We start from the raw sequence: 22,152 nt of genomic DNA on the forward strand, positions 1-22,152 counted from the left end.
GCTTTCTTGTGCATCGTCTTTAGAAGAGGCTTCCACCTAGGACGACAGCCATGCATCCAAATGTGATGTAAGGTGCGGCATATGGTCTGAGCACTGACAGATAGACCACCTGCCCCTGTAACCCCTACAGCAATGCTGGCAGCTTTCCTACGTCTATCTGCTTCCTCTATGGGGAGTCCGGATGTCTGTGAGCTGGCTCCCTGGCTCCACTCTCCATGCAGCTGCTGGACCGCATTGACATATTGAGTGCCCTGTCCGAAAGCCGTTCAGAAATGGATCACTTTATTTTATTTATTTAATAAAATGCAAAAGAAAAAAAAATAGAAAATGGAGTGTAAAGACGGCCATTCACTCCAAGACTCTTGTTGTTAACTTTCTAGGAATAAGTTTTCCAGAAAAAAAGCTTTCACGAGCCATTCCGAGATTTATAGCCTTGGACAATTAGGGAATACTCGCTTCCAACTTTACTCCCAAGCACTAATGCCAATGTATATTTTAGCTGAAATTGCAACAAGACTAAATAAGCTGAAAGCCTTTGTTTTTTTTTTTTTTATTCCTTTTTTTTGCTTTTTTGTGCATTTTGTTTGTCACCCGGTGTCACGCTAACAATTCCCCATTTCAATCTGCGGTACATTATACAGCGTGATAAGATGGAAAAATACTACTACTATTTTTATTGTATCCCCGAGGGTAAACTACTTTTGTTAAAAGCATCTTTTTTTATGCGATTACACTTTGCGAAACACCGCTAATACAGCTGAAAGAATTAAATATAACGTTCTTTTAAAATCGTGAGAGGGAGGTGGAGGAGCCATATTTGTTTTAATTTGGACCCAATCTAATGGGGTCCCACGTGTAACGCAGGAAAGTGTTGTAAACGCTTAGGACCACTTAAGGTTCCATAAGGGGATTCTTATATATTTTCAGTTTTTTAGGTCAGTTGCGCAATTGCTGGAAAACGTCTGCGAGACGTCTCGATTGCTGTACTCAACGCTTCTATCGCAATTATTAAAGCTGACAATTTAGCAAACTTTTAAATGGCCGGACTTGTCTGAAACAAAAAGGACTTGTGCGTAGCTGCAAAGACCGTGTATTCCTGAACAGAACTTCAAATATATATTCAATTAATTATATTTCAAATAACGTGTCATTTATAAAACTTTGTCGCCTCCAATATTGTGCAAAATAAAAAAAAAAAAAAACAACTTTTTATTTCTCCAAAAAATAAAAACACAAAGCAACTTTTTCCAAATGTTTTGATTTTAAAAGCAAACGTTCCGTTTTGTGTCTACAGGTTCTATTCAAGTTGTGTCTCCATGGCGACAGACTACAAAGACACCATGTGTAGTCTGACCTTGTAGTTATTGCTTTAATCCATTCATTCCATTACCCATAGCAAGCAGAGGGAGGGAGGGAAGGAAGAGATGGGCATTGAACTTGCATGGAAACACTAAGGGGCACTTTGCACACTACGACATCGCAAGCCGATGCTGCGATGCCGAGCGCGATAGTCCCCGCCCCCGTTGCAGCTGCGATATCATGGTGATAGCTGCCGTAGCGAACATTATCGCTACAGCAGCTTCACACGCACAAACCTGCCCTGCGACGTCGCTCTGGGCGGCGAACCGCCTCCTTCCTAAGGGAGCGGGTCGTTTGGCGTCATAGCGATGTCACACGGCAGGTGGCCAATAGAAGCGGAGGGGCGGAGATGAGCGGGACGTAAACATCCTGTCCACCTCCTTCCTACCGCATAGCCGGCTGGGACGCAGGTTGGAGATGTTCCTCGCTCCTGCGACTTCACATACAGCGATGTGTGCTGCCGCAGGAACGAGGAACAACATCGTAACATCGGTCTTTCTCAATTCATGGAAATGGCCGACGCTACACCGATGATACGATTACGACGCTTTTGTGCTCGTTAATTGCATCAAAAATGCTTTACACACTACGATGTCGAGAGCGACGCCGGAAGTGCGTCACTTTCGATTTGACCCCCACCGACATCGCACCTGCGATGTCGTAGTGTGCAAAGTGCCCCTAAGCCTTGCACAAGAGATGTGCACACAATTAAGGTACCGTATTTTTCAGATTATAAACGCACTTTTCCTCCCAAAAAGTTGGGAGGAAAATGTGGGGTGCATCATATAAGCCGAATGTAGCTTACCGGGGGTTGTAGAGAATGGTCACAGGAGGCAGGGGCAATGTTGCAGGCTGTGCAGTGTGTTGTGGGTGGTGCAGCAGGGGCCATCCTGAAAATGTTGGGGGTGCGGGATTCAAACTTACTAGTTATTAAGTATGTGAAATATTAGCATAAATCCCTAACTAAAATGTAACATTTAATGATGCTCTTAAAAGGTAAAAAACAAAATTCATATAGATAAAATGACCCGGTGCACAGAAGAGAGAAGGAAACTCAGTCCCTACAATGTCCACTCCCTCCTGCGCCCTACCTAGCCCTGGAGGTTGGCACCCTAGAGATACGATGTGGCGCACACACTCACCGACGGCTGTCCCTGCTAAGACCCTGTGAACGCCTACACACAAAGAAAGTGCAGTGCGCATACATAAAGTGCTTTAGTGTAATAAAGCCAAGTGTAATATTTGTCCCTGCTTTGGTATAGGTTCTCATTGAGAACAATAGTGACCTCCTGAATTTTGAGGTTTTTGTGAACCCTAATTTTGCACATTACTACTTTATATATATGCACTGCACTTTATCTATGCGCACTGCACTTTATCTTTGTGTAGGGGTTCACAGGGTCATAGCAGGGACAGCCGTCGGTGAGTAGGGGCGCCACATCGTATCTTTAGGGTGCCAACCTCCACGGCTAGGTAGGGCGCAGGAGGGAGTGGACATTGTAGGGACTGAGTTTCCCTCTCTCTTCTGTGCAGCGGGTCATTTTATCTATATGAATTGTGGTTACCACCTTTAAGAGCATCATTAAATAAGTTAAGTTTTAGTTAGGGATTTATGCTAATATTTAAATAATGGTGCGTAGGCAGATTGAGCTCTCGGCTCAAGACCTCATCTGCACATGCGCCGCACCGGCCCACTGATCTCCCAGCAGCGTACTTAAAGTTAATGACGTTCAGAGGTGGCGAGTGCATAGATTGAGCTGTGATGTCATCTGCGCAAGCGCCACCTCCGGGCGCCATTACCTTTAAGTCAGCTGCTGGGATATCAATGGGTCTTGAGCCGAGAGCTCAATCTGCGCACGCACCAACTCCGGGCACCATTTCTTTGAAGCCCACACTGCCAACTGTTTCTGGATGTTCCTGCCTCACGGCACCCCCAGCGATCATCTGGGACACCCGACGCACCTTCTCCCTACTCCAAAACCGCTGCTCCCATCTTACCCCCTTATTCAGTCCATATTATTTGCCATTTATTAAAGACGTCACATGCTTTTAATTACTTGGATAGTAGTCATAAGTTAACATTATGTGCCACCATAATCAACTTAGTATAGGCACTGCGTAGAAGCAATTACCATGTAGTTAATGTACAATGAGAAGAACCATCTTCACACTTCTGTGAGGGTTGTAAATTGTTCCTTTTATCTAATATGTCAAATGTACGGCGAGAGAGTATAATAAAGCTAAGTGCAAACCTTGCAGGTCGTTCCTGTTGCGCAAATTGTTAAGTATGGGCCGAAAGAAGCGAGATCTAAGCGGTATGCCTTCATCCTTCATAGTCTTCATGAGCTCTTCTGACAAGTCTAAGGAAGGAATCCAACAAAACAGAAATAAGTTTCCCGATGAATGAAAGCTAGCAAACTATACAGATATCAATTTTTTTATTTTCTTTTTTTTTTTTAACTAAGAGAAGGGAATTTTGTTTACTTACCGTAAATTCCTTTTCTTCTAGCTCCAATTGGGAGACCCAGACAATTGGGTGTATAGCTATTGCCTCTGGAGGCCACACAAAGTATTACACTCAAAAGTGTAAGGCCCCTCCCCTTCTGGCTATACACCCCCAGTGGGATCACTGGCTCACCAGTTTTAGTGCCAAAGCAAGAAGGAGGAAAGCCAATAACTGGTTTAAAGACCAATTCAATCCGAGGAAACATCGGAGAACTGAACCATACCACATGAACAACATGTGTACCCGAAAAAACAGAAAAACCCCGAGAAAACAGGGCGGGTGCTGGGTCTCCCAATTGGAGCTAGAAGAAAAGGAATTTACGGTAAGTAAACAAAATTCCCTTCTTCTTTTTCGCTCCTAATTGGGAGACCCAGACAATTGGGACGTCCAAAAGCAGTCCCTGGGTGGGTAAAAGAATACCTCGTGATAGGGCCGTCAAACAGCCCTTTCCTACAGGTGGGCAATTGCCGCCTGAAGGACTTATCTACCTAGGCTGGCGTCTGCCGAAGCGTAGGTATGCACCTGAAAATGCTTGGTAAAAGTATGCAGACCCAATCAGGTAGGTGCCTGACACACCTGCTGAGCCGTAGCCTGGTGCCGTAATGTCCAGGATGCACCCACGGCTCTGGTAGAATGGGCCTTCAGCCTTGAGAGAACCAGAAGCCCAGTAGAACTGTAGGTTTCAAGAATTGGTTCCTCGATCCCCCGAGCCAGGGTGGATTTGGAAGCTTGCGACTGTTTACGCCGACCAGCGACAAGGACAAAGAGTGCATCCGGGTGGCGCAGGAGCGCCATGCGGGAAGTAGAACCTGAGTGCTCTCACCAGAACCAACAGATGCAAATCTTTCTGAAATTGATGGACTGGACGAGGACACAAAGAAGGTGAGGTGATATCCTGATTGATATGAAAGTGGGATACCACCTTAGGGAGAAATTCCGGAACCGGACGCAGAACTACCCTGTCCTGGTGAATGACCAGGAAGGGAGTTTGTATGAGAGCGTTGCTAGCTCGGAAACTCTCCTAAGAGACGAGACCGTTACTAGAAGGCCACTTCCCGTGAAAAGCGGGAAGGGAGACATCATTCAAAGGCTCGAAAGGCGGCATCTGGAGAGCAATTAGAACCTTGTTCAGATCTCATGGCTCTAACGGCCGCTTGTACGGAGTGCTGAGAAGACAAACTCCCCGTAGGAACGTGCGTACCTGAGGAAGTCGTCGTTTCTGAAAAAATACAGATAGCGCTGAGACTTGTCCCTAAAGGGAACTGAGCGACAACCCATTTTCCCACCTAGATTGCAGGAAGGAAGGAAACATAGACGATGCAACCGGCCAGGGAGAAACACCCTGCGCCGAGCACCGAGATAAGAATATCTTCCACGTCCTGTGGTCAATCTTGGCGGACGTTGGTATGCTAGCCTGTCTCATGGTGGCAACCACGTCCTGAGGTAATCCTGACGACACTAGGTTCCAGGACTCAATGCCACACCATCCGGTTGAGGGCCGTAGAATTCAAATGGAAGAATGGCCCTTGAGACAGCCAGTCTGATTGGTCTGGTAGTGCCCCCGGTTAGCCTACCGTGAGGCACCACAGAACCGAGTACCACAACATCCTCGGCCAATCTGTAGCGACGAGGATGGCGCGGCCGCAGTCGGTCTTGATCTAGCGCAGCACTCTGGGCAACAATGCCAGAGGTGGCACCTAAGGTAGCTGGAACTGCGACTAATGCTGAACTAAGGCGTCTGCCGCCAGAGCTCGATGATTGTGAAACCGTGCCATGAAGCTGGCACATTGTTGTTGTGCCGTGACGCCATTAGATCGACGTCCGGCCTCTGTCAGCGGCGCCAGATCTCCTGAAACCCGTCCGGGTGAGGAGACCATACTCTTTCGGCCACACCCCAGCGACTTAGGAAGTCAGCTTCCTAGTTTTCCACACCTGGGATGTGAACTGTGGATATGGTGGATGCCGTGTCTTCCACCCACATCAGAATCTGCCGGACTTCCTGGAAGGCTTGCCGGTTGCGCATTCTTCCTTGGTGGTTGATGTATGCCACCGCTGTGGAGCTGTCCGACTGAAGTCGGATATGCTTGCTTTCCAGCTGCTGTTGGAAGGTTTGTAGGGCAAGATACACTGCTCTGTGTTCAAGAACATTGATCTGAAGGGTGGACTCTTGCTGAGTCCACGTACCCTGAGCGCTGTAGTGGAGAAAAACTGCTCCCCACCCTGATAGACTCGCGTCTGTCGTAACTATCGCCCAGGATGGGGATAGGAAGGACCTTCTTTTTGACCAAGAGGTGGGAAGAAGCCACCACCGTAGAGATTCCTTGGCCGCCTGAGAAAGAAAGACGACTCTGTTGAGGGAGGTCGACTCCCCGTCCCATTGGCGGAGAATGTCCCATTGTAGTGGACGCAGTAAAACTGCGCGAAAGGAACTGCCTCCATTGCTACCATCTTACGTAGGAAGTGCATGAGGCGTCTCAATGTGTGCGACTGGTTCTTAAAGAAGAGCTTGCAGCCCGTAGTGAATGCTGTTTGTCTAGCGGAAGCTTCACTATCGCTGAGAGAGTAAGAAACTCTATGCCTAGATATGTTATCGATAGGGTCGGGGTCGGATCTGACTTTAAAAAGTTGATGATCCACCCAAAACTCTAGAGAGTCTCCAGCGCAACGTTCGGGCAGTGTTGGCATGTTTCCTAAGAGAGTGCCTTGACAAGTAGATCGTCTAAATACGGGATCACAGAGTGACCCTGAGAGTGCAGGACTGTGACTACTGCTGCCCTGACCTTGGCGAAGACCAGTGGGACTGTCGCTAGCCGGAAGGTAGAGCTACGAACAGAAGGTGTTCGTCTCCTATAACGAAGCGTAGAAACGCTAGTGCTCTGGATCAATCGGCACGTGTGGATAAGCATCCTTGATGCCTAATGATGCTAAGAAATATCCTTGGGACCTTGAGGCGATGACATGGCGGAGGGATTCCATCCGGAACCGCCTGGTGTCCACGAGCTTGCTGAGCATTTTTAGATCCAGAACGGGACGGAACGGCCCGTTGTTATAGGTACCGCAAAGAATTTGGGGTAAAAACCGTGACCTTGTTCCTGAAGAGGAACGGGGGTCATCACTCTTTCTGCCTATAGAGTGCACCCTGTTTGCAGAAGAGCAGCGGCTCGGCCGGGAGGTGGAGAAATTCTGAAGAATCGAGTTGGAGGACGAGAAGTGAGCTCTATCCTGTACCCGTGAGACAGAATGCCTCACACCCAATGGTCATTGACCTATGGCAGCTAAATATCGCCAAGGCGGGAGAGCCTGCTACCGACCGAGGCCGCAAGTCATGAGGAAGCCGCCTTGGAAGCGGGTTGTCAGACTGTCGCTTTTTTGGGCGTGACTGAGCCCGCTAAGAATCTGAGCTCCTCTGATCCTTTTGAGTCCACATTGGACGAGGAAAAATGGGACCTGCCCGAGCCTCGAAAAGGCCGAAACCCCGACTGCCTCTTGCTCTGTTGGGGTTTGTTGTGTCCGGGCTGAGGAAAGGATGAATCCTTACCCCTGGACTGTTTAATGGTTACATCCAACGGTCACCAAACAGTCGGTCAGCAGAAAAAGGCAACTGGTTAAGCAACCGTTTTTGGAAGCAGAATCTGCCTTCCATTCACTTAACGAGCAGACCAGGCTCTGCTTAAAAACCCGGAGTAGCGGAGGCTACCGCCGCACGGTTCGCAGAGTCCAGGACAACCTGAATCGCGTAAGAAACAAATGCAGACATTTGAGAGGTTAAGGATGCCACCTGCGGCACAGATGTACGTGTAACCGTGTCAATCTGTGTAAGACAAGCTGAAATAGCTTGGAGTGCCCCAAGGGAGAGAATGCCGGAGCCAACGGTGCGCCGACAGCCTCATAGATGGATTTCGACCAGAGATCCATCTGTCTGTCAGTGGCATCTTTGAGTGCAGTTCCATCTCCCACTGCAACTATGGAACTAGCTACAAGCCTGGAGATTGGAGGATGCCGCTTGGGACACTGGGTCCAGTCCTTGACCAAGTCGGGGGACAGGGATAACGTGTATCCTAAGCCGTTTGGAGAAGCGCATATCTGGATAAGCGTGGTGTTCCTGGACTGCCTCTCTGAAGGCAGAGTGGTCCAGAAAAATACGTGAAGCTGACTCCTCCACTGGAGGAGCTGTGAGAAATAACCAACATTCTATAGATGGACGCTATAAGATTATTTACTATGGCGTCACGATCAGGTGTATCCAGATTGAGAGCGGTCTCAGGATCAGAATCCTGAGCCGCTACTTCCGCCTCATTACACAGAGAGTCCTCTGGTAGGACCCTGATGAAACCGAGGCCGCTCATAGTGAGCCCGCTTAGGCTGTCTGGGACTGACGTCCGTGCAAAGCCGTGACTCTGGGATGCGTGTGACATTCCCGGAGCTGTTAGTTGTTCACACTGAGGGGGGCCATGGATCAATGATTCAACAGTGCCCATATTGTGAGAGACATGTCCGGACTGCTAGGCTTCTAGTATCATAGCCATAGTCTCAGAAAAACTGTCAGTAAATACTGCAGACACCGTCCTCATCCCCTGGCCATTAGTGCATACAATGGGAGTCTATGTAACCTGCCGGCCGTATAGCCGTACATGCTGTACCAGCTGCATAGAAAAACATGTGGTTCTGCACCTTTGTTTTACACAGAGAATATGCTGATAACTCCTCCGCATAATCCAGGAGGGTATATACAACGTGCGACCAAACAGTGCAACATATATAGTACAAGCATATCTATAAGTGCACTTCTGCACTAGTGGGGTTAGCACCACAGGTGCTGCTTAACGCCTGTTGCAGCGATTGTGTGACTATCAGAATGCCAGGGTCTTCCACACTTGTCTCTGTATCGTACAGAAACTGACACTAATGGCTGCCGGCGTCCTTGTAGAGAAGGAAGCTGTGGGCGTGCCTGAGAAAGTGCGGGAATCCGGATTCACAGTGCACACAGTGAGAGGGGTGGAGTATGCAAAACATACTCCAGCTCTCAGCTCTGCTCTATGCAGCGTCACGCCCCTACCCTGACTGTCAGGGCTGTGGGCGGTAACGAAGGGAGATTAGGCCCAGAAGCCGGGGACTCGAGTTAACAGCGCGGCCGCCGTAAAAGCGCGGGCCGCGCTGAAGTCCCCGGCGCACCACAAGTGCCAGCCGCGCCGCAGTCCCAGCGGCCGGCGCGACCGATTCCTAGAAGTGGCCAGCGTCCCGCCCCTCTCCTGACTGGCAGGTCTGGGGGCGGGAACGAACGGAAGCAGGCCGCAAAAGCCGGGGACTCTAGTTATCAGCGCGGCCGCCGTAAAAGCGCAGGCCGCGCTGAAGTCCCTGGCGCACTACAAGTGCCAGCCGCGCCGCAGTCCCAGCGGCCGGCGCGACCAATTCCCATAAGTGAGCCTGCTTCAGCGAAGCTGAATGAGGCCATGGCACAGGCGCCGCAGCGCTGATGTCCCCCGGCGCACTACAACACCCAGCATGCTGCGGTGTGAGCGCCAAATGCACGGGGACACAGAGTACCTTGAGGAAGCAGGGCCATGTCCCTGATGTACTCCGCTCCATCCAGCATCTTCTCCAGGGGCTGTAGATGGAGCACGGTCTCAGTGCCTGGAGACCGGTAAATCCCACTTCACCCAGAGCCCTGTAAAAAGGGATGGGGAAGGAATCAGCATGTGGGCTCCTGCCGCCGTACCCGCAATGGGTACCTCAACCTTACAAACACCTCCGACATACAGTGGGGTGAGAAGGGAGCATGCTGGGGGCCCTTAGTATGGGCCCTCTTTTCTTCCATCCGACATAGTCAGCAGCTGCTGCTGACTAAAAAGTGGAGCTATGCGTGGATGTGTTGCCTCCTTCGCACAAAGCACAAAACTGGTGAGCCAGTGATCCCACTGGGGGTGTATAGCCAGAAGGGGAGGGGCCTTACACTTTTGAGTGTAATACTTTGTGTGGCCTCCAGAGGCAATAGCTATACACCCAATTGTCTGGGTCTCCCAATTAGGAGCGAAAAAGAAAACAAGAATCACACTTTAAATTCATCAGTGAATGAGGATGCAGTGATAACACAAAGTACCTGAATCAGAGTTTCTCAAAGCATATTGTAACATGAACTCCATGGGCTGATTGTGCATTTCTGCTGCCTGTAGCTGCTCCGCACACTTCTTCAGGACACCGACCGGCTAAAAGAAAAAAAGATACCAAAATAATATTAAATAAATAACGGAATTTTAAGGCTGAAGAAAAGTGAGAGTGTGGAGAAAAGAAATACCAAGAGAAAGTGTGGAAGCGGGAAAACCACAAAGAGAAAGCATGGAGGAAGGAAAACCTTATGACAAAGCATGGAGAATAGAAATCCCAAGAGAAGGTGAGATCGAAGGAAAACCTCAAGAGAAAGTATGGAAGAGGGAAAACCAAAGACAAAACGTAGAGCAATGAAACCCCAAGAGAAAGCATGAAAGAAGGAAACCCCAAGACACAGCAAGGACAAGGCAAACCTCAAGAGAAAGATGGAAGGAGGGGGAAGCCACACGAGAAAGCGTGAAAGAGGGTAAAACCCCATGAGAAAGCGTGAAGGAGCGTAAAACCCCCACGAAGAAGGAGGAAGAAGGGTAAAACCCCACAAGAAAGCGTGAAGGGGGGTAAAAGCCCACGAGAAAGCGTGAAGGAGCGTAAAACCCCACGAGAAAGCGTGAAGGAGCGTAAAACCCCACGAGAAAGCGTGAAGGAGGGTAAAACCCCCCGAGAAAGCGTGAAGAAGTGTAAAACCCGACGAGAAAGCGTGAAGAAGTGTAAAACCCGACGAGAAAGTGTGAAGAAGTGTAAAACCCGACGAGAAAGCGTGAAGGAGGGTAAAACCCCACGAGAAAGCGTGAAGGAGCGTAAAACCCTACGAGAAAGCGTGGAGGAGGGCAACCCCAGGAGAAAGCATGGAAGAGGGAAACCCCAGGAGAAAGCATGGAAGAGGGAAGGAAAAAACAAACTTCAATATAAAGCACAATGGAAGGAAAACCTCCAGAGAAAGTGTGGAAAAGGGAAACCAAATAGACAGCATGAAAAAAAAGGGAAAACCCCAAGGGACAGCATGGAAAAAAGGGGAAACCCCAAGGGACAGCATGGAAAAAAGGGAAACCCAAAGAGAAAGTGTGGAGAAGGAAAAGCAAAATAGAAAGTGTGGAAGGAAATCAAGATAAAAACAGGAAAAGAAGGTATTGGAGAAAGAGCGAGAGAAAGCAAGCAAACTGGGGCTATGAGGCCTTAGCAATAAAAAGAAGGGAATTTTGTTTACTTACCGTAAATTCCTTTTCTTCTAGCTCCTATTGGGAGACCCAGACAATTGGGTGTATAGCTTCTGCCTCCGGAGGCCACACAAAGTATTACACTTTAAAAAGTGTAACCCCTCCCCTCTGCCTATACACCTTCCCGTGCATCACGGGCTCCTCAGTTTTGGTGCAAAAGCAGGAAGGAGGAAACTTTTAAATTGGTCTAAGGTAAATTCAATCCGAAGGATGTTCGGAGAACTGAAAACCATGAACCAAAGGAACAATTCAACATGAACAACATGTGTACACAAAAAAACAACAGCCCGAAGGGAACAGGGGCGGGTGCTGGGTCTCCCAATAGGAGCTAGAAGAAAAGGAATTTACGGTAAGTAAACAAAATTCCCTTCTTTGTCGCTCCATTGGGAGACCCAGACAATTGGGACGTCCAAAAGCAGTCCCTGGGTGGGTAAAAGAATACCTCGATAAAAAGGAGCCGAAAACGGCCCCCTCTTACAGGTGGGCAACCGCCGCCTGAAGGACTCGCCTACCTAATAATAATAATAATCTTTATTTCTATAGCGCCAACATATTCCGTAGCGCTTTACAATTCAGGAGGATCATATACAAACAAGTAACAGTTATAGAAATACAATATTTAGAGGGGAAAAAAAATACAACCCTGCTCGTGAGAGCTTACAATCTACAATGAGATGGGGGGAGAGGCAAGGTTCAAGTGCTTATTTACAATGACAATCCAACCATCTCACGGAAATGGGGCTGGATAATGGTTTCCTGGACCAGTGGGCCCGAGCCTTGAGATGCCTTTGGGTGCCATGGAGTTTGATGTGGAGCTATGTTGTGAGAGGTTGTAGAGGGACTATGTGAATCGAATCTGATTAGGGAGTGTGATAGGCCGCCCTAAAAAGATGCGTCTTTAGGGTGCGTCTGAAGCTGAGTAAGTTGTGATTTGTCCTAACTTCTTGGGGTAGAGCGTTCCAGAGGGTTGGTGCAGCTCGGAAGAAGTCTTGGATCCGGGAGTGGGAGGTTCGAATTAGTGTGGATGTTAGTCGAAAGTCGCTTGCAGAGCGTAGAGAACGGGTGGACTGATAGACAGAGAGGAGGGTGGAGATGTAGGGGGGTGCTGCACTGTGGAGAGCTTTGTGGGCGAGAACAAGCAGTTTGAATTGGATCCTGCCGAAGCATAGGTATGCACCTGATAGTGTTTCGTGAAAGTGTGCAGACTAGACCAGGTAGCTGCCTGACACACCTGCTGAGCCGTAGCCCGGTGCCGCAATGCCCAGGACGCACCTACGGCTCTGGTAGAATGGGCTTTCAGCCCTGAAGGAATCGGAAGCCCAGAAGAACGGTAGGCTTCAAGAATCTGTTCCTTGATCCACCGAGCCAAGGTTGACTTGGAAGCCTGCGACCCCTTACGCTGGCCAGCGACAAGGACAAAGAGCGCATCAGAACGGCGCAGGGGCGCCGTGCGAGACACGTAGAGCCGGAGTGCTCTCACTAGATCTAACAAGTGCAAATCCTTTTCACATTGGTGAACTGGATGAGGGCAAAATGAAGGTAAGGAGATATCCTGATTGAGATGAAAAGGGGATACCACCTTAGGGAGAAATTCCGGGACCGGACGCAGAACCACCTTATCCTGGTGAAAAACCAGGAAGGGGGCTTTGCATGACAACGCTGCTAGCTCCGACACTCTACGGAGCGATGTAATTGCCACTAGAAAAGCCCCTTCTGCGAAAGACGTGATAAAGAGATATCCCGTAGCGGCTCGAAAGGTGGTTTCTGAAGAGCCCTTAGCACCCTGTTAAGATCCCAGGGTTCCAGCGGCCGCTTGTAAGGTGGGACTATGTGGCAAACTCCCTGCAGGAACGTGCGGACCTGCGGAAGCCTGGCTAGACGCTTTTGAAAAAACACGGAAAGCGCCGATACTTGTCCCTTGAGAGAGCCGAGAGACAAACCCTTGTCCATTCCGGATTGAAGGAAGGAAAGAAAAGTGGGTAAGGCAAACGGCCAGGGGGTAAAACCCTTATCAGAGCACCAGGATAAGAATATCCTCCAAGCCCTGTGATAGATCTTGGCGGACGTTGGTTTCCTGGCCTGTCTCATAGTGGCAACGACATCTTGAGATAACCCTGAGGACGCTAGGAGCCAGGACTCAATGGCCACACAGTCAGGTTGAGGGCCGCAGAATTCAGATGGAAAAATGGCCCTTGAGACAGCAAGTCTGGACGGTCTGGGAGTGCCCACGGTTGACCCACTGTGAGGTGCCACAGATCCGGGTACCACGACCTCCTCGGCCAGTCTGGAGCGACGAGGATGGCGCGGCGGCAGTCGGACCTGATCTTGCGTAACACTCTGGGCAGCATCGCCAGAGGAGGAAACACATAGGGAAGTCGAAACTGCGACCAATCCTGAACTAATGCGTCCGCCGCCAGGGCTCTGTGATCTTGAGACCGTGCCATGAATGCTGGGACTTTGTTGTTGTGCCGAGACGCCATGAGATCGACGTCCGGCGTTCCCCAGCGGCAACAGATCTCTCGAAACATGTCCGGGTGAAGAGACCATTCCCCTGCGTCCATGCCCTGGCGACTGAGGAAGTCTGCTTCCCAGTTTTCTACGCCCGGGATGTGAACTGCGGAGATGGTGGAGGCTGTGGCCTCCGCCCACAGCAGAATCCGCCGAACTTCCTGGAAGGCTTGACTGCTGCGCGTGCCGCCCTGGTGGTTGATGTACGCGACCGCCGTGGCATTGTCCGACTGTATGCGGATCTGCCTGCCCTCCAGCCACCGATGGAACGCCTTTAGGGCTAGATACACTGCCCTTATCTCCAGAACATTGATCTGAAGGGAGGACTCTGTCGGAGTCCAGGTTCCCTGAGCCCTGTGGTGGAGAAAAACCGCTCCCCACCCTGACAGGCTCGCGTCCGTCGTGACCACAGCCCAGGATGGGGGCAGGAAGGATTTTCCCTTCGACAGAGAAGTGGGACGAAGCCACCACTGAAGAGAGGTTTTGGCTGCCAGGGAAAGAGACGTTCCTGTCTAGGGACGTCGACCTCCTGTCCCATTTGCGGAGAATGTCCCATTGGAGTGGACGCAGATGAAACTGCGCAAAGGGGACTGCCTCCATTGCTGCCACCATCTTCCCCAGGAAGTGCATGAGGCGCCTCAAGGGGTGGGACTGGCCCTGAAGAAGAGAGTGCACCCCTGTCTGCAGCGAACGCTGTTTGTCCAGCGGTAGCTTGACTATCGCTGAGAGAGTATGAAACTCCATCCCGAGGTAAGTCAGTGATTGGGTCGGTGTCAATTTTGACTTTGGGAAATTGATGATCCACCCGAACCTCTGGAGAGTCTCCAGAGCGACGGTCAGGCTGTGTTGACATTCCACCCGGGAGGGTGCCTTGACTAGGAGATCGTCTAAGTAAGGGATCACAGAGTGGCCCTGAGAGTGTAGGACCGCCACAACGGATGCTATGACCTTGGTGAAGACCCGTGGGGCTGTCGCCAGGCCGAAAGGCAGTGCCACAAACTGAAGGTGTTCGTCCCTGATGGCGAAACGCAGGAAGCGTTGATGCTCTGGTGCGATCGGCACATGGAGATAAGCATCCCTGATGTCGATTGATGCTAGGAAGTCTCCTTGGGACATCGAAGCGATGACTGAGCGGAGAGATTCCATCCGAAACCATCTGGTTCTCACGTGTCTGTTGAGCAGTTTGAGGTCCAGAACGGGACGGAATGATCCGTCCTTTTTTGGCACCACGAACAAGTTGGAGTAAAAACCGCGACCACGTTCCTGAAGGGGGACGGGGATCACAACTCCTTCTGTCTTCAGAGTGTTCACCGCCTGAAAAAGTGCATCGGCTCGCTCGGGGGGCGGAGATGTTCTGAAGAATCGAGTCGGAGGACGAGAGCTGAACTCTATCCTGTAACCGTGAGACAGAATGTCTCTCACCCATCGGTCTTGGACATGTGGCCACCAGGCGTCGCAAAAGCGGGAGAGCCTGCCACCGACCGAGGATGCGGTTTGGGGAGGCCGAAAGTCATGAGGAGGCCGCCTTGGAGACAGTGCCTCCGGCGGTCTTTGGAGGATGTGACTTAGACCGCCATGCATAAGAGTTCCTCTGGCCCTTCTGTGGCCTGTTGGACGAGGAGGATTGGGACCTGGCTGAGGGCCGAAAGGACCGAAACCTCGATTGAATTTTCCGTTGCTGAGGTCTGCTTGGTTTGGACTGGGGTAAGGATGAGTCCTTTCCCTTGGATTGCTTAATAATTTCATCCAATCGCTCGCCAAACAATCGGTCGCCAGAAAATGGCAAACCGGTTAAGAACTTCTTGGAAGCAGAGTCTGCCTTCCATTCGCGTAGCCACATGGCCCTGCGGACTGCCACCGAATTGGCGGACGCTACCGCTGTACGGCTAGCAGAGTCCAGGACGGCATTCATGGCGTAGGATGAAAATACCGACGCCTGAGAAGTCAAAGACGCAACTTGCGGAGCAGAGGTACGTGTGACCGCATTAATCTCAGACAGACAAGCTGAGATAGCTTGGAGTGCCCACACGGCTGCAAAGGCCGGTGCAAAAGACGCGCCTGTGGCTTCATAGATGGATTTCATCAGGAGCTCTATCTGCCTGTCAGTGGCATCCTTGAGCGAAGAGCCATCAGCCACTGATACTACAGATCTAGCCGCCAGTCTAGAGACTGGAGGATCCACCTTGGGACATTGGGCCCAACCCTTAACTACGTCAGAGGGGAAGGGGTAACGTGTGTCAATAAGGCACTTAGTAAAGCGCTTGTCCGGAAATGCTCTGTGCTTCTGGACAGCATCTCTGAAGTTAGAGTGATCGAAAAACGCACTCCGTGTACGTTTGGGAAACCTAAACTGGTGTTTCTCCTGCTGCGAATCCGACTCCTCTCTAGGTGGAGTTGGGGGAGAAAGATCTAGCACCTGGTTGATGGACGCTATAAGGTCATTTACTATGGCGTCCCCTTCAGGTGTATCAAGATTGAGAGCAACGTCAGGGTCAGAGCCCTGAGCTGCGACATCCGCTTCATCCTCCAGAGAGTCCTCAAGCTGAGACCCCGAACAGTGTGATGAAGTCGGGGAAGATTCCCAGCGAGCCCGCTTAGCCGGTCTGGGACTGCGGTCCGTGCCAGAGTCCTCCCCGTGCGACCTAGATGCCACCCCAGGAGCACGCTGCGGCGCAGACAGAGAGGGGCCTGGGGGCGATGATCCCACAGTGCCCGGGGCCTGTGTAAGGACCGATCTGGACTGCAAGGCTTCTAGTATCTTAGCAGACCATTTATCCATAGACTGAGCCATGGAATGTGAAAGCGACTCAGAGAGTTTCTCAGCCAAAACTGCAAACTCTGTCCCTGCCACCTGGACAGGGGGGGCCGGCGGTTCTGCCTGAGCCGAGGGTCCCACCAGTGCCCGAGACTCCGGCTGAGCGAGTGCAACAGGGGCCGAGCATTGCTCACAGTGAGGGTAGGTGGAACCTGCAGGTAACATAGCCGCACAAGAGGTACAGGTTGCAAAATAACCCTGTGTCTTGGCACCCTTGCTCCTTGTGAACGACATGCTGTTGTCTCCTAGGAGAGTGATCACTGAGGGTATATAGCCAAAGCAAAACAATGCGGCCGAACCGAGAAAATGTATACAAATTATTTATATATATATATATATATATATATATATATATATATATATATATATATATATATATATATATATATATATATATATATATATATATATATATATATATATATATATATATATATATATATATATACACTTCGGCACCCTAGGGGGACCAGCACCGGGTGACCGATGTGGCTTACCGAGCGCCCACAGCGGTTGTGTGTCCACCAGATTCCCTGCCTTGGGCCTCCCAGAGCTGCAGAGCTCGTTCCAGAAATCCTCCACCGGCAGAATGATTGTAAAAATGGCTGCCGGCGCTCTCAGGGGAGGAGGGAGCCGTGGGCGGCGACTAATAAAGTGCGGGAATCTGGTGCCCCACAGTGATCAGTGAGGGGGGAGGAGGACACCTAAAGTATGCTCCAGCCCTCACTGTCGACGTCAGGTCGACCGTCCCGCCCTTACCCCTGACTGGCAGGCCCGGGGGCGGGAGTTATGGTACTAGGCCGCATGAAGCCGGGGACTAAATTTAATACCGCGGCCGGCAAACAGGCCCGGTCGGCGCGGAAGTCCCGGTCGTCACAAAAAAAACAGCAGCCGCTGCAGCGTGTGTGACACAAGCGCTCCATGCACCATCCCCATGGGGACCCAGAGTACCTTTAGATGCAGGGCCCTGTCCCTGATGATATCAAGTCTCCTGTCCGTCAGATTCCCACAGGGGCTGCGGAAGGAGCCCGATCCCAGTGAATGGATGACCGGTTAGGATCCCACTTCTACCAGAGCCTCTAAGGGATGGGGAAGGAAAACGGCATGTGGCTCCAGCCTCTGTACCCGCAATGGGTACCTCAACCTTAACAGCACCGCCGACTTAGTGGGGTGAGAAGGGAGCATGCCGGGGGCCCTGGGGCCCTCTTTTCTTCCATCCGATACAATCAGCAGCTGCTGCTGACTAAAATGTGGAGCTTGAGTGAATGTGTGCCTCCTTCAACACAAAGCATAAAACTGAGGAGCCCGTGATGCACGGGAGGGTGTATAGGCAGAGGGGAGGGGTTACACTTTTTAAAGTGTAATACTTTGTGTGGTCTCCGGAGGCAGAAGCTATACACCCAATTGTCTGGGTCTCCCAATGGAGCGACAAAGAAAATACCAAAGACTTAAATTGGTTTCTAAATTTAGACAAAATAGAAAGAAAGAGCTAAGTAAAAATGAGGAAGAAAAGAAGCTTTAGAAAATATGAGAATGGGGGAGATGAAATGGGGGGGGGAGGGTAAAGTAAAAAGGTGAGCCGAGGAAGGGCAGATATAAGATTTTAACAATGCAGAAATATGATTTATACTTTTTTCACATTTACAATTTCGAAAAATTACACACTATATATTATACCCATTTACCCAATGTCCTGCCGGTAAACATAGAACGTACCATTTTTAAGTTAACACAGTGACGGAGGAAGAAGTCGCCAGGCTGACTATCGGCATTGGCGTCTGTGGGTTTCCATGCATTTAGCTGTTGTGCTACCTTCAGAGCGGCATCTTCATAGCCTTGAGTCAATAGTGCCAGGCAGAGATTTATTATATCTACACAATTAAAAAAAAAAAAAAAAAAAAAAAAAAAAAGATACCTGAACATTAGCGTCAACATAGTACAAAAGACTTAAAAATGCAGTTCGCTTTCCCCCTGCCCTAGTAATTCATGCCTGAATACGGTCTGTCCTGGATGCTGCTGTATTTTCTAGCATTCACGTATCAATAGTATACTACAGTTCATAAAGGGATTCCTTCTTTCACTTCTATACACTGATACTGAGGAGCAGATCATTACATCCTCTTCTTCTCTATGAAGACTTTGGTATGAGTGCTGTTTTACACTCTACTTGTTCCCTGTCTTCTGCATTTCACATGGCACATCCTTTCCTCCTTAAATAAAGCCTACATGATCTGTTCCCCCACCCCCCCTCCCGATAAGAGGCCTTCCCCCTCTTCTCCACCCTTTAATCTGCCCCGTAAAAACCTCACTTCAATCTCTTAACACAGAAAGAAGCAAATAGTGTTCTACTGAATCTATGTAATAAGCAGCAGAACAGCCAGGCATGTGAAGGAGTTGCACAGACTCTACAGCAACAAAACAGTAGATTAAAGAGGACCACCCACCAGGATATATTTCATATATAAACTAAAGCCAGTGCTATACTGGCGCTATCATGCTGATTCTATACATACCTTTAGTTGCGAGATTGGTTGTATAGTTTCTGAAATAGAGGCAAGTAAAGTTTGTGAAGTGCACTGTTATTTGATTGATAGCAGCTGCAGAATATCTAATAGGCGGGTCAGGTTTTGCTAATTATTCCTGCCTTTGTCTTCCTGTCTGTCCTTCCTCCCCCCTGTAATAACAGATCAAAGTGGATGTGGAAAGACTTGTCTCATGCCACGCTTATCACCATTTAAGAAGCAGATGTTTTTAATCCATGTCCTTTATTCCAAAACATAATAAAGGTCTACGCGTTTCAAGGGTCTCAGCCCTCATCCTCAGGACAATTTTGAAATGAAAGGATAATGATAATGATTATCCTGCCATTTCAGAATTGTCCTGAGGATGAGGGCTGAGACCCTTGAAACGCGTAGACCTTTATTATGCTTTTGTAATAAAAGGACATGGATTAAAAAAAATCTGCTTCTTGATTGGTGATAAGCGTGGCATGAGACCAGTCTTTCCACATCCACTTTGATTCCTATCCTGCGGGGCTGCAGCTACTCACCCTACCACTACGTTTTCATAGGAGTTGTGACTTTCACAACCCTTAGGGCCCCTTTACACTAAACAACTTACCAGCGATCCCAACAACGATACAACCTGATAGGGATCGCTGGTAAGTTGCTAGGAGGTTTCTGGTGAGAGGTCACACAGTCAGACGCTTCAGCGATCCCACCAGCAACCTGACCTGGCAGGGATCGCTGGAGCGTCGCTACACGGGTTGCTGGTGAGCGGTCACCAGCAACCAGTGACCAGCTCCCAGCCAGCAGCGACGCACTGAAGCGATGCTGCGCTTGGTAACTAAGGTAAATATTGGGTAACCAACCCGATATTTACCTTGGTTACCAGCGCACGCAGCTACACGTGCAGACAGCAGCGAGCAGCGCACACTGCTTAGCGCTGGCTCCCTGCTCTCCTAGTTACAGTACACATCGGGTTAATTACCCGATGTGTGCTGTAGCTACACGTGCAGAGAGCAGGGAGCAGCGCACACTGCTTAGCGCTGGCTCTCTGCTCTCCTAGTTACAGCACGCATGGGGTTAATTACCCGATGTGTGCTGCAGCTACATGTGCACAGAACAGGAGCCGGCACTGACAGTGAGAGCGGCGGAGGCTGGTAACGAAGGTAAATATCGGGTAACCAAGGACAGGGCTTCTTGGTTACCCGATGTTTACCGTGGTTACCAGTGTCCGCAGAAGCCGGCTCCTGCTGCCTGCACATTTAAGTCCCATTTACACACCGAGACTTTCTAGCGATCATGCTGCACAGCGGGAAACAAAGGACCAAAGAATGGTCCTGAACGATTTGTAGCGATCAGCAACTTCACAGCGGAGGCCAGGTCGCTGATGTGTTTCACACACTGCAATGTCGCTGGGGAGGTCGCTATAACGTCACAAAACCGGTGACGTTACAGCGATGTCGTTTGCGATGTTGCAGTGTGTAAAGCCACCTTTATAGGTGAGTGCATCCACTTATATTATCTACTGTTATACCAGATAAGGCTATGTGCGCACTAGAAATGTGAAGTTTCTCAAGAAAATTTCTTGAGAAACTTCTGCCAGTGAAAGATTTCCGGACCTGCGGAAAAAATCCGCATCAAATCCGCATGCGTTTTTGCCGCGGATTTGCCGCGAATTTGCCGCGGATTTACCGCGGATTTACCGCAGGTTTGTCCCTGCAATAAATAATAAAGATAATCGATAGACAGATAATGGATAGAGGGAAAGATGGATAGATGAATAGATAGATAGATAGAGGGATAGATAGATGAATAGATAGATAGATAGATGAATAGATAGATAGATAGATGAATAGATAGATAGAGGGATAGATGGATAGATAGATAGATAGATAGATAGATAGATAGATAGATAGATAGATAGATAGATAGATGAGAAAAACCTATATAATGTTCCACCTCCCTGCATTTTCTAAGCTGGCACCCTTTAGTGACTTTCATGTGGCACTTAGGCTACTTTCACACCTCCGGTTTTTGCTATGCGGCACAATCCGGCACTTTGCATGAAAATCGCAACCGGTTTTTTTTGCTGCCGGTTGCGATTTTCCTGCATAGACTTTAATTAGTGCCGCATTGTGCCGCATGGCCTTGCGTTCCGTCCGTTTTTTGCCGCATGCGGCAGATGTAGCCGATGCGGCGGCCGGATGGAACGTTGCCTGGCACGTTTTTTCGTGCGGCAAAAAAAACCGCATCGCGCCGCATTCGGCCGATGCGGCACATTTTTCAATACATGCCTATGGCGGCCGGATGCGGCGCGATGCGGCAATAACCGCATCCGGCCGCCGCATGCGGTTTTTGCCACTGCGCATGCTCAGTAGCATGCCGCAAGCGGCAAAAACCGGACTGGCCGCAAAGGAAAAACCTATGCAAAGGATGCGGTGTTTTCACCGCATCCGTTGCATAGCTTGCACAGCCGGATTGAGCCGCAGAGCTCAAGCCGGATGTGTGAAAGTAGCCTAAAGGGTGCTTAGCCTTGTATTTAGCCATAAAATAAATAAATAATTAAAAAAAAATGACGTGAGGTCCCCCCATTTTTTGTAGCCAGCTAGGGTAAAGCAGACGGCTGCAGCCTGCAGACCACCGCTGGCAGCTTCACCTTGGCTGATAATCCAAAACAGTGGGCACCCCACGCTGTTATTTTAAATTATATAAATAATTTAAAACAAAAAACGTGGGGTCCCCCCCATATTGGATCACCAGCCAAGGTAAAGCGGACAGCTGGGGTCTGATATTCTCAGACTAGGGAGGTCCACTGTTATTGGACACTCCCCAGCCTAAAAATAGCAGGCCGCAGCCGCCCCAGAAGTGGCGCATCCATTAGACGTGCCAATCCTGGCGCTTTGCCCCAGCTCATCCCGCGCCCTGGTGCGTTGGCAAACGGGGTAATATATGGGGTTGATGCCAGATGTGTAATGTCACCTGGCATCAAGCCCTGGGGTTGGTGAGGTCAGGCGTCTATCAGATACCCGACATCACCAACCCAGTCAGTAATAATTAAAAAATAGACAACAAAAAAAGTTTTATTTGAAAAAACACTCCCCAAAACATTCCCTCTTTAACCAATTTATTGAAAAGAGCACA

At 49.7% G+C, this 22,152-nt stretch overlaps 1 protein-coding gene across 1 annotated transcript in view; it reads right to left on the minus strand.

Moving 5' to 3' along the window:
* LRPPRC (leucine rich pentatricopeptide repeat containing) overlaps positions 1-22,152 on the minus strand; it is a 334,390-nt gene that overhangs the window by 251,265 nt on the left and 60,973 nt on the right. The window contains exons 9-11 of the mRNA XM_075339187.1: positions 18,224-18,378; positions 9,963-10,068; positions 3,612-3,719 (exon numbers count right to left, since the gene is read on the minus strand). Coding sequence (XP_075195302.1) covers positions 3,612-3,719; positions 9,963-10,068; positions 18,224-18,378 — 369 coding nt within the window. The remainder of the gene's footprint in view (positions 1-3,611; positions 3,720-9,962; positions 10,069-18,223; positions 18,379-22,152) is intronic.

The sequence above is a fragment of the Anomaloglossus baeobatrachus genome, chromosome 3, assembly GCF_048569485.1.
Source record: "Anomaloglossus baeobatrachus isolate aAnoBae1 chromosome 3, aAnoBae1.hap1, whole genome shotgun sequence".
Taxonomy (NCBI): domain Eukaryota; kingdom Metazoa; phylum Chordata; class Amphibia; order Anura; family Aromobatidae; genus Anomaloglossus; species Anomaloglossus baeobatrachus.